The sequence below is a fragment of the Erpetoichthys calabaricus genome, chromosome 7, assembly GCF_900747795.2.
Source record: "Erpetoichthys calabaricus chromosome 7, fErpCal1.3, whole genome shotgun sequence".
Classification (NCBI taxonomy): domain Eukaryota; kingdom Metazoa; phylum Chordata; class Cladistia; order Polypteriformes; family Polypteridae; genus Erpetoichthys; species Erpetoichthys calabaricus.
Window position 1 is genome coordinate 86,717,174 of NC_041400.2, and position 13,092 is coordinate 86,730,265.

The 13,092-nt window shown below is 39.2% G+C and overlaps 1 protein-coding gene across 1 annotated transcript in view; it reads right to left on the reverse strand.

Moving 5' to 3' along the window:
- Positions 1-12,244, reverse strand: part of LOC127528738 (protein ZBED8-like) — a 46,538-nt gene extending 34,294 nt beyond the window's left edge. Inside the window, exon 1 of the mRNA XM_051929453.1 lies at positions 12,105-12,244. Within this exon, the coding sequence (XP_051785413.1) occupies positions 12,105-12,244 (140 nt within the window). The remainder of the gene's footprint in view (positions 1-12,104) is intronic.
- Positions 12,245-13,092: the final 848 nt, after the last annotated feature.

Consider the following 13,092-nt stretch of genomic DNA (forward strand, 5'->3'; position numbering starts at 1 on the left):
TCAGCCACGGTGCCTTCAGTTGTGAGAAGCAGATCATAGAATGATTGAAAATAGTTTTGCATTTACCTTTTTAGTAAAAGGCGACCTTTTAAGCCTGAGAAATCACCGCGTAAATGCACACGTTTAATTGGACATGTGTTAATATGTATGGTTACACAGTATTAAAAGACAGTGAACAACGTCAGTTACCTTTGTTCCCGCGTTTGATAAAAGGTGAGCTTTTAAGCCTGAGAAATCACCCCGTAAATGCACACGTTTAATTGCACATGTGTTAATATGTATGCTTACACAGTATTAAAAGACAGTCAAAAATTAACGTCATTTACCTTCGTTCCCGCATGTGACTCGTGCTGTAAATCTCTTCCTTGTTTTTAGTTCACGTGATTACGTAGGAGGTGTGATGACGCGATACGTGACTCCGCCTCCTCCATTACAGTGTATGGACAAAAAATATGTTCCAGTTATGACCATTATGCTTTGAATTTCGAAATGAAACCTGCCTAACTTTTGTAAGTAAGCTGTAAGGAATGAGCCTGCCAAATTTCAGCCTTCCACCTACACGGGAAGTTGGAGAATTAGTGATGAGTCGGTCAGTGAGTGAGTGAGTCAGTCAGTCAGTGAGGACTTTGCCTTTTATTATTATAGATATATATAAAAATAATATATAATTTTACCAAACTTAGTTTTTTAATTTCTATATTGTTCCCAAAACACAGAACTTGGGAAATAACACATCACTTAATTAGCCCAGGAGTCCAATTAAAAACAGAAGCTGGTTGGAACAAAAATCTGCAGCCACAGGGGGGCCACAGGACAGAGATTGGGAAACACTGGCCTAGACAAACTTATCAAAAAAAGTCCACACTGTCACAGGGCAAACCCTGGACACACTTGGAGCTGTTGTGGAAAAGAGGATGGAGGCAAAATTGGATGACATCATGAAAAATTCCCTCCATCCTATCCAGGAGGTACTTTCTTAGAGCACTTTTAGCAACAGGCTCATTCCACCAGTGTGCTGAGAAGTACCTCTGGGGTCTTTTCTGCCCACTGCTATCAAGCAACTTAATGCTTCCACCCATATACTCAGTTTAGTTCTACATATTTATGTTTGTCTATTTATTTATTTATTTATTTATCAATCAATCGATAGAATGATCAAATGTATTACCTGTCCTGTGATTCTGCATTGTCATTTTTATGTTTGTGATGCTGTATGCATTTGAAATTCCCCATGGGATTAATAAAGTTAATCTAATCTAATGAACTTTTATGTACCATTCACCATTATTCATCCATCCATCCATCCATTTTCCAACCCGCTGAATCCAAACAGGGTCACGGGGGTCTGCTGGAGCCAATCCCAGCCAACACAGGGCACAAGGCAGGGAACCAATCCCGGGCAGGGTGCCAACCCACCGCAGGACACACACAAACACACCCACACACCAAGCACACACTAGGGCCAATTTAGAATCGCCAATCCACCTAACCTGCATGTCTTTGGATTGTGGGAGGAAACCGGAGCGCCCGGAGGAAACCCACGCAGACACGGGGAGAACATGCAAACTCCACGCAGGGAGGACCCGGGAATCGAACCCAGGTCCCCAGGTCTCCCAACTGCGAGGCAGCAGCGCTACCCACTGCGCCACCGTGCCGCCCTTCACCATTATTCATTTATTTAAAACTCTATGTTAAATAATTCTTCTTAGTTTATAAAATTTAAAGTGCCTGTTTTTATTTGAATATATCTAACGTCTTTTTTTTATATATAATCGCTCAACCAAGGGTCATAATCAGGGAGAAGCCATATCACCTCCTGAGGTGAGAAACGCATAGATGAAATCAAGCAAACACTAGACTTAGGGGTCATTGAGAAGAGCTTTAGTCCCTGGTGTAGCCCTATTGTTTTGTTCCCAAACCTGATAGGAGTTGAACTTTTGGAATGACTCTCATCTGCTCAATTTGTTTTAATGCATCTCCCATGCTTATGTGGGTGACCTCTTGGAACTCCAAGGTTCCTAGTTCCTGTACACTCTTGACATGAGAAAGGGTTATTTGCAGATCCCTCTGATCAACTCAGGGAAAGAAAAGGCCATGTTTAGCACCCCCAAAGTTCAATGTAATCACCACATTCTACCCTTTACACAGGGCCTCAGACAAACTGGTGGACAGACTACTCTGAGTTAGACAGCACTACAGGTGGTGTTGGCCTAATGATATTATCTATTCCAGCACCTGTTAGGAATGTACAGCATGTTTTAGACTCCTCTATACTATCTCTAATGCAAGCTTGCTGATCGGGTTGCCCAAGACTAAGTATTTAGGCATGTAGTGAGTGAAGGGTGCATTAAGCTGCAGTGCTTCTAATTGCCTTTACTCTGTTACAATGCAGAGGGGAAACATATTCCAGCCCATTACACTCCAGCATGTCCGGAGATCATCAGTGATGGGGTCATTAAATGCTAGGGTGTGCTGACACTTTTTTGCAACCTCAAGTTAATATTGTTTTGGTACTCTAAACCAACCAGTGTCTAATGCAGAACTTCTCCCCACTTTTGCAAGGGACCTTATAAAATACTTCAGAAACACGTTCTCACAGACTGATACTGTCAAGTTAAAATGTTTTTTAATACATGTATTTTGACTTATTTGTGGTTTTGATTAAGGAGAATTTATTAGGAGCTTTTTTATTAGTGTTGATTTGTTTCATTATTTTATTTTTTACAATGCTAGCATTACATCACATGACTAAAATTGTCACTTTAGGGTAGGTGGAACTACATCAGCAAACTGTAGTGGGTCACAAACCACTGCATGATGGTGTTTGAGTAATGGAACCTCACAAATTACCACATAGTATGTTGAATCATCTTGAATCAAACCTTTCTCATCATCAGAGATGAGATCCCTACAGAGGGTGTGTGCAAAGGTGAGGAGACGCTGTGTGTTGTATAGCCCTAAAATGGGAATACAAGGTAGCACACCACGTCCTGAAATAGAAGCACAAATATTAATGTTTCCTCCCTGTTGTCCTGGCACAGTAACAGTAGCTCTGTGGCAGATGACATTTCAACCACATTTTCTGCCTTTAGCCATGTTGAAGACAGCCTCATCCAGGTATATGCTGTGAGGTGGTTCACTTACTTCCAGTTCCATTGAATATTATATCCCAGAAAAAAAAATGAACTACAGGTATTACCATTATAGACAAGATACGGTTAGCTCAAATGTATAAATATTGCATGTTTTATGTTCTGCAGGTATAGCAAATTTGTACAGGTCATACTTACAGTGTGGCACTGTTTACTGTAAATACATTTATTATATGCACACAGATGTTTTACCTATACATACTGTTGTCTTAGTTTCTTCACTCTCTTATGATTCCTTTCAAATTGTAAAGTACAACTGTTTCATACACATCTGGTGTCTTTTGCTTATCCTTTGAATAGTTGAGATGCTAACAAACTGGATGATTTAAAATACATTATTGTTTTCTATAGTGGCCATCCATTGGATTAATGGCATTATTTGCTATGGCAATGGTGCAAAAAGTCTCCTCCTATTGAGCTATGAAAAGGGGCCCTCTGCCACCCTTGTGAAGTAGTCTTCCAGTTCTACGTGGATACAAGATTGAGTAACATTTAAAAATACATGTTACTGTGTGTATACACTGCGTATTATAACACCAGAACTATCTAGATGAGAACAGGCCATTCCACCCAACAAAGCTCACCAGTCCAATCCTCTTAGTTCTTCTAGAATAACAGTCTAGTTTTGAAAGTTACTGACATAATACTGCCTACCACACTGCTTGGTAGCTTATTCCAAGTGTCTATGGTTCTCTATGCAAAGAAAAACTTCAACTATGTCCCCCTGTTCTTGATGAACTCAATCCAACATAATAATTCCTGTCCCATAAACACTTAAGTCATGTTTCCTCTTAATCTTCTTTTGTTTAAAATGAAAAGGCTCGGCTCTTTCATTTTTCCTCATAATTCGTCCCCTGTAGCCCTGGATTCAGACTAGTCACTCTTCTCTGGACTTTTTCCAGCACTGCTATGTCCTTTTTGTAGCCTGAAGACCAAAACTGCACAAAGTACTCCAGATGAGGCCTCACCATTGTGGTATAAAGGCTGAACATAGCCTCCTTAGACTTGTACTCTACACATCATGCCATATAATCTAAAATTCAGTTAGCCTTCTTTATGGCTTCTAAACGCTGCAAGCTGATAGAGTTGAGTCCACTATGACTCTTAAATCCATCTAATAAGGTGTACTTTTGATTTTCATACCTCCTATTGTGTATTCCAATATTGTGTATTTAATATCATTTAAATAATCTATATTGTTAATAATTAAACATGTGAAGACACGGTGTCGCAGCGCTAGCAAGGAGCTGGAGCTCTGTTCATGGATTGTTCCTGAGTCGCGCTGGATGGATAGATAGATTGAAATATCTTCATAGTACATGTTTAATTATTCTATGTTCCTTAAAAGTTTTGAAGAATTGGTATTCTCAGCTTACAGATGGCTTAACGTCAATTACAGAGCTGATTGTGTGGCGATTGGGTATTTGGAGAAAGAAAAGGAAGGACAAGAATTGGGGGAATAGTACGTTTGAAAGAGACAGTACTGCTGCAATAAATTATTTCATCAAAGGTTGTGCACAATCTCTGGACTGCGCCACCGTGTTCCCATGTTTAATACATGCTTTAATTCCTGTCGTCATGAAAATGATATCAAGTATTCATCTCAGTATTTAAATTATTCAGAGAGCTGTAATATCATGAATGTAATGGATTCTGTGTCCTGTCAGAGAAAGAGAAAGCCCGTTTAAGAAGCACATAGTGATTCACATACTTAGAGCACATAGAAGAACACATGCAAAACAAAGCATTTAACGTGCTACTTTAGTTACGATGGGATTTGAGAAACTAGTAAATTAAATCATTTTAAGATGAAGTTTATGATGTTCTACTTTAATGACAAAATAAACTACATGATTAAACTGGAAATTTCGAGAATAAAGTTGAGATTTCGGGCTTTTTTCCCCACTGTGTCCCTATTTTTTTTTCTTTTCTCTGTACCCTAATAAGCTTTCATATGGCACTCAGATGGTGGGCTACAACTCGCCTTTTCATGGCGACTTTGATATCTGACAACTTCTTTTTTTATTTTAGGCACTGTGCAACTTTATGAACTTGAGCTTTCGAGTTTCTCTGACACGCTATGTCACTCGATAAACTTCCTTTTGTTGTTTATACCACTGTTTAAACCAACAAATAATAAATTTTTCTTTGCCTCCACTTGGTATTCGCTGAAATTCTTCTATATTCCCCCCATGCTTTTGCTATTGACATTTCACAGAACGCTGAGCTTAAGGACTATTTATATTGATTTATATATTCAAAGAGATGTAATTCTGGGAGGAGTTTGGGGAGTGGCAGCAGGAGTGTGCATGTGCGTTACTTTCACGCTGAATGGGATTTATGGAGCGAACACACACATTTATGCATCTGGATTTTTTTGTGCATATGAACATTTCCACTTTTGTCCGTACGCCATGTTTTAGTGTGAATTCTTCGCACGGCGTTATGCATGAGGCCCCAGGTCTGTAATGATTCAACAGATTGTAGATTATCTGTCAATCCACCTATCTTGGTATCACCTACAAATGTAACCAGCTTGTTACTTGTATTCCTATCAAATCATTTATATAAATATTAAAATAGCAGTGGTCCAAGCACTGATCCCTGGGGAACACCACTCTTAACCTCAGCCATTTCTGATAAGGTTCCTCACACCATCACCCTCTGCTTCCTGTGTCTAAGCCAATTTTTCATTCATTTACAGACAACACCCTGAACTCCCACTTCTTTTAGTTTGATGCCCAACCTTTCATGTGGCACATTTTTTTTTGCTTCCTCATACAATTCCAGCTTGTTCATAAAACATGACCTCCCTCATCTGAACACATGCTGGCTGTTCAATAAAACTCCTGTTCTTGCCATGCCCATCTTTGCTCCTCAAAGCAGACTGAGCCTTTTGTGGATACTGTTTTTTACCAATAATGATTACAATCACCTATTGACATCACCTGTTTGAAATCACATCTTTACTTAATTATTTTATCTCATTACTAGCCCTAATTTGCCGCGACCCAAATTTTTTTGAAATGCAGGAATTGATGTATGTTAACAAATGAAATGCAGTTGACCAGACAAAATATGAAATATCTTGTGTTCATACTGTCTGCAACAAAATAAAAATCAAAGTAAATTTAGGAATCGCTTTTTTTTTTAAATTTCATACTGTCCCAGGTTTTTCTCATTTGGGGTTATAAATCTAAATGGGGTTCCCCCACATTGGTGTTTTAACAAACTGTGTTAAAAAAGCAGTCACTGATTAGTTCTAAAAAATCCTACCCTTGTGTTCCTCTATTTTCAGGGTTTAGCCCATTTACAATTCTGGTAGGTAAAGTTCCCCATGAGTATAATATCCTCTGTAGATTTACCTATATAATATTTCTAAAAAGATGTGCATTGAAATTACTGTCTACATTGGGCAGTCTATAAGACACTAAAATAAGGTCTCTTTCTCTAATGCTTTCCAGACAAAGCCAGATGTCCTCACTAAGATGGTGCTCATTGTCCAATTGAAGAGGATTTAAGTTTAAATTTCATTCTGTCTATCCTTCCTAGAAATGTGTATCACTCTGTTATACTCATCCCTATCTTTTTTATTTAGCCAGGTTTCCAGTATTGCTATAATATTATAATTATGCTTAGCTACATACAAGTCCAACTCACTTGTTTTATTTTTGATACTTCTAGCATTAAGGAAAGATATTTTAATATGCTACTTATTTTATTTTTACATTTAAACTTTGTTAGAATTTACGTTACTATGCATTTTTATTTTTCCACTATTGTTTATTCCTTCATATACAGTTCTAAACCTGGCCTGTCTTAACCTCCCTGCTCCCCCATTCCCTAGTTTAAACAATCCTCAACTAACCTACTCATGTGCCACCCCAACACACCAACACATTGGTGCTTCTCCAGTTCAGATATATCCCTTTGCAGCAGAACAGGTCCTGTCTCTTCCAAAAGGATTCCCATTGTTCCATAAACCTATACCCTTCTAACATACACCAAGATTTGAGCCATGCATTAAGCATTCTAATCTTCTCAGTTATACCTAAACTGGCACATAACACAAGCAGCACTTTGGAGAAGACTACCTTCTCAGTTCTGCTTTTCAGCTTGACACCTCTTTACATCTGGATTGCAGAACTGACAGACTACCCTTATGCATGTAATTTATTCCAATATGGATAATGACAACTGGCCAAGGGCCTTTCAACCATTCTAGGGATGTCTCTTACCTGTGCACCTGGAAGCAAAGCTGAACTTCAACCCCCTAATGACTGAGTACCCAACTATCACTACCTTTCTCTTTCTGGGCACTGGGTTTGAGGTGCCCCACTGGGGCTTCTCGTGCCTCCCTACTACCTCAGAATCTTCAAAGACACATTTCAGTTCCACAAGAAGTTGAAAATGGTTTGACGCTTCCAATTCTGGTGTTCATGCCCTCTGGACAGTTTGAACTCTTCATCCTATGGCTTGTGACCATGACCCACCTAAACCTTCCTTGTCTGGTTTAGAGTCTACTCCCATGCCACCTTGGGTCACCTGGGCCATGTCTTCTCAACAAATTTTTGTGCTTGTTTGTGTTACAGTATATGTAGTGTTTGTATTCGTAACAAATACCAGAAAATTAAGTATATTTACTGTAAAATGCAAGTGTAATACTATAATATGAAGCATTACAGTAAGTATACAGTATTATAGTACTGTACCATGCACATTGTTGGATTAAATATCTGTTATCTCTAAAAAATGTTTGAATGACTGAGGACACGATTATTCTCCCAATATTCGTCTGCACCCTTTGACCAACCACGGCCATTGTAAGGCCATGATTGAGAACATGATCCACAATTGTATTCACATAACTCTTCGTCAAGTGAATAAAATTACATAATGGCATCTAAAATGATAAATATTCCAGTGAATGTTCACCATAGACAGCAAAAAGAATACATCTAATCATACATTAACACAAGCAATCATATAGTCTTGATACAAACAACTAAAAAATCAATCAGCAGAACATTTAATAAGCAGAAATGTTTACTATGCCTACACCATATTCTGCCTCTCATTTGCATTTGGCCATAGATTTTCATCTACATCACACCTAATAACATGCCTTGCTGGACACCTTAGATAAAAAAAACATTGTGTGACGTATCCATCGTGCCATGCCTAGGCAGTGATGTCATCACAGGCTGCATCCATGGCATCAGTGAGGGTGTCATTAAAATAAGCATTATTGGTCATAAACCTTCCAATGCCATGTTGAAAAAAAAACTCCTCATTGTTATTGAGGAATTGAGAGTATGGTGGAAGTTACACCTTGGATGGGCTTGTAACCATTCCTAAACTGCTCTATGATGGAATTTCACATTGTCCCGTATGATGAAGTTTTCCAACTGTTGCTCCTTCATTGTTTGTCCAACCATTAATCACTCTGCAAGCCCATTAAAGAACACCAGGAGATGAGCTGCATTATAGGCCCAAACCATAGCATAACTTGTCCTATTGCTATACACATCGTATTGTTATCCTAGGAGTTCTGTTGTAGCTCTGTGACCAATCAAATTTTGACCATGTCTCCTTTTCTTGGTAGGGTTAAAACCTGCTTCATCCACAAAAACACAGTCATACCACTGGCTTCAATTTCCATCATCCTCTGGAAAAGAAGAAGAAGGTTTACAGTAAATGCATTTCAATATAGTAAAACAATGTCACAGTGCATGAATGTCATACAGTTTACTGAATACTACAGTGAATTGAGGAGATTAAACAGTAATGAATGACACTGACTAAATTAATGCAGTAGATACATTGAGTCTATTACTATATAACATCACTTCATGAAGTACAGGCATACCTGCATACCATACTGACACAGCAGCTCTTTCACCCTGGCTCTGTTTTGTTCAAATGGTACCTTATAGAGCTGCTGCACTGTTACCAAATTCCTCTTCAAAAGCCAGTCAATAGTAGTTAAAGTTACAATGTTGATATTTTTGAAAGACATCATTGTCTTGAATGATTTTCTCTTTTATGTCTTTACTATAGAAGTCTCTTGTTAAGCAGAAAAGTTTACCCATCTGCCACCAGCATATGGTCTTCTCTCTATCCTGTGGTGTACAAAAATCAGACTTTTTCATGGTAGTCGAACATTACACAAATGGAATGTACTGTGTGTGCATCATTTGAAGTATGTAGTAGACTATACTGTAATTTTTTCATTTTTCTGTGGTCACAGTATTACCAATTTTCCTCTTGAAAATGGGTAAGTGCTGATCTCAAATTGGATTAGGCCTCTCTCAGTTGCAACCTAGGATTAATTATATTATCAATAATTGCTGCCCTTATTATTTGATGACCTCGTGTAGCTCTTCCACCTCGCATTTGCACGCCCCTACCTGCGTTTCCATTGTGCTTAATTTGAAGTGACTGACCTAGTATGCCGCTTTATGTGTGACATTGCAATGAATTGCAAATCAACAGGTTTGTATGTGTGCATTCTCACAGAGAGTAAACAAGCTGCACCACATTTGTCTAGATTGAGAAGATCATGAGAGGACAGCAAACAAACAAATCTCAGGTGAAATCTGCACTCTGTGCCATCATTTGTATAAAATACAAGTATTTTGCAAATTATGTTTTCCAAGGGAAAGTTCTATGAAAAGTGAAGAGAATTCTGTGGTATATGAGAAATCAAACAGGTTTCAGGGAATGAATTTGAAGTTGTCATAACTACATCACTGCATTAACAATATTTGACTACATTTGGTGACATTGCATCTAAACAATGGAGAAAAGTGAATAAATCTGCAAATCTTTTTGTAAATATGTCTTTACTTTCTAATTATGGGTTATTGAGTGTAGACTGAGTATAAATTTGCCACAAATGACAAATGTATCCATCCATCCATCCATCCATTTTCCAACCCGCTGAATCCGAACACAGGGTCACTGGGGTCTGCTGGAGCCAATCCCAGCCAACACAGGGCACAAGGCAGGAACCAATCCTGGGCAGGGTGCCAACCCACCGCAGACAAATGTATCCATTTAAAATTAAATGTAAACCACAATAAAATGTGTGGAAAGTGAAGGGGTCTGAATACATTCTGAACCCACCGTATGCTCTGTTCATTTCCCTTAGGCATTTCCCTTCCCTTCCCATTTGGCATTTGAGTTATAAATTTACCGATCATTCTAATATTATAATGTGAGTTATAGACTAAGATAATGCAAAAAAGTGCCTTACAATGTTTCTCTATATGTGACATTAGTCTTTTCAAATATAGTTCACAATTGATAATATAAGTAAAATAATAAAAAAACTCACCATGGAGACTGCCAAACTTGCCTAGTATTTAATTGTTTTTCCAACTTAAAAAATGTTACATTTTTATGAAATAAGAATATTGCGTTCATCTCCTTCTAATGTTATTGCCAGATATTCACTATTTTCTCTTTCATAATTTTGCAAGTTGAAGACCTCTTTCAAGAGAAGGAGGTGCAAGGATTGTGCTTCTTCATATCTGAAAATCTACTTCAACTTGGAAGTGCTTCCTTCTACCTTAAAGGGAAGAGAAATATGTGGGTTTCTTAAAGAGGGAGACACAGAAGTGTACAGGTTCAGTCCAAAAAACAGAACTGAATACAAATGGAGGATGAGGAAGTATAATTTTAGGGTAACGTAGCATTCATCTTTAAGAAATAGCATAAAGGATAAATAAATATCAGAAACCAGATAAAAGTCAAGTGAACAACAAAATGTACACTGAAATACAAGAATTGGTTTAGGAAAAATACAAAATGTACTGAAGGATGACTAAGAAATCAGCAGATGTCCTATAAACGAGAATGGACAATTGTTATATGCACAGAAATTTCAGGGGTGGTGGCGCAACTCAAAGGTAACATACTTTTATTTTATATGCATTTATTGACACTGTGTGTAAATTCAGTAGTTTATAAAATTAACCTCTCTCCTTTGTTTCTCTGACCATTCTGTAACAGACTGCTTTTGAAGAATGCTCCCTCCAAGGCATTTTGCCGAGGAGTGATTAAATGATAAAATGAACAGCTTTTCTCCTGCCAGATTACTGAATTTTCCTGTTAGAGGATGTTTCTTTCTTTAAAAAGATGTTAAATTTCAACCACAAGGATGACTGGCTTTTAAAACAGGTTGGAGGAAGTGACATCATCTGGGGGTGGAACCGCAGTTTACATTCATAGGGCCGGAACCAGAAGTGACGTCATCGGGGCAGAACTGGAAGTGACGTTGTTGGAATCAGGCAGAATTTCCTGTGTCTGGTCTGCAGAGATTAAAGAGGAAGGTTTACTGCACCTCACCACCCCCTGGCCTGGCATGGAATTACCTTCTTTTGGTCCTTCTAGCTGCCTCCTATGCACACGTGTGTGACACAGCCCCACTCAGCCCAGACTCATTGGTCTGGGCGTACCTGGCCGAGAGGTCGTGACACCAAGAAAGGGCATTGGCATTGGCTTGCAGGACAACCCAGCAGTAAATGACCAAAAACTTGCAAGGCTGTTGGTCCAAGAACCACCTTGTGACTCGCGGGTTAGACTCCTTGTGCAAGGCCATCCACTATAAAGTTGCATGGTCCATTACCATGAACTCGTGGTGTATGAGGTAATACCTCAGCTGTGTAATTGCCCATTTAATCGCCAGGGCCTCTCGTTCCATGGCTGCATACCTGGTTTCCCAGTCCAACAGTTTCCGACTCAGAATCATGAAGGAGTGTTCAACTCCATCAGCATCCAGTCACTAAATGCAGCTTCAGATTTAGCATCCCATACCACATGATTCAGACTCCTCTTCCTTGTGAGATTTGTCAAGAGTAGCTGAACATAAGGAGGAAGTGCGGTGCCTGTTGCTAATACCACGGATTTACTGGCGACAAGTCTGTAATCTGGTGCATACCCACCTACTTGGAGCCCACTTGGGCTCCAAAAAAACTCTCGAGTGTATTAAGCTCCACTTTTTTTGGATGGGAATCAATGAGGAGGTCCACCACTTTTACATGTCCTATCCGGAATGTCAGCTGCGGCAGATTACTAGGAGGGATCATGCTCCTCTATTTCCCTTACCCTTTATTGATGTACCATTCGAATGTATCGGGGTCAACTAGTGGGATTCTTAAAACCCTCGGCCAGTAGACATAAATATATAATGGTCCTGGCTAGATTATGCTACCTGATATCCTGAAGCTGTTCCATTGCATTCAGCGACACTAAAGCTATCACACGGGAATCGGTAGGGGTCTTCTTGCGAGCTGGTATCCATAAAGAAATCCTTATGGATCAGGGGACATACTTTTCCTCAGAGCCATTCAGGGAAACATCCAAGTTACTAAATATAAAGCACTTAAAAACCTCAGCATATCATCCTCAAACCGATGGTTTAGTGGAAAGGCTTAATCAGTCATTCAAACAGATGCTTCTCAAAGTGGCCAATGAGGACGGAAGAAACTGGGATCAGCTCTTCCCCCTCATCCTTTTTGCATATCGGGAAGTCCCACAAGCCTCTATGAGGTTCTCACCATTTGAAATATTATATGGGTGACAACCCCGGGGAATGTTAGATATTCTAAAAAAAGGCTGGGAGGAAGAGGCCCTCCCCTCAACTAATATATTAGAGTATATCGCACAGTTACACGATGTATTCACTAAAATCCAAACTATTCTGTCCATGTTCGTTGCTATGACCGTGGCACGACTCTACAAAAGTTGCACCCGGGAGATAGGGTCATGGTACTTGCTCCTACCTCCCATTCTAAATTACTGGGACATTGGTAAGGCCCTTACGAAGTTAAGGAGTGGAAAGGGGTCATCGATTGTTTGGTAAAACAACCAAATCATTGAATGAGCGAGCAAGTATACCATGTGAATCTGCTGAAACCGTGGAAGGATAGGGATC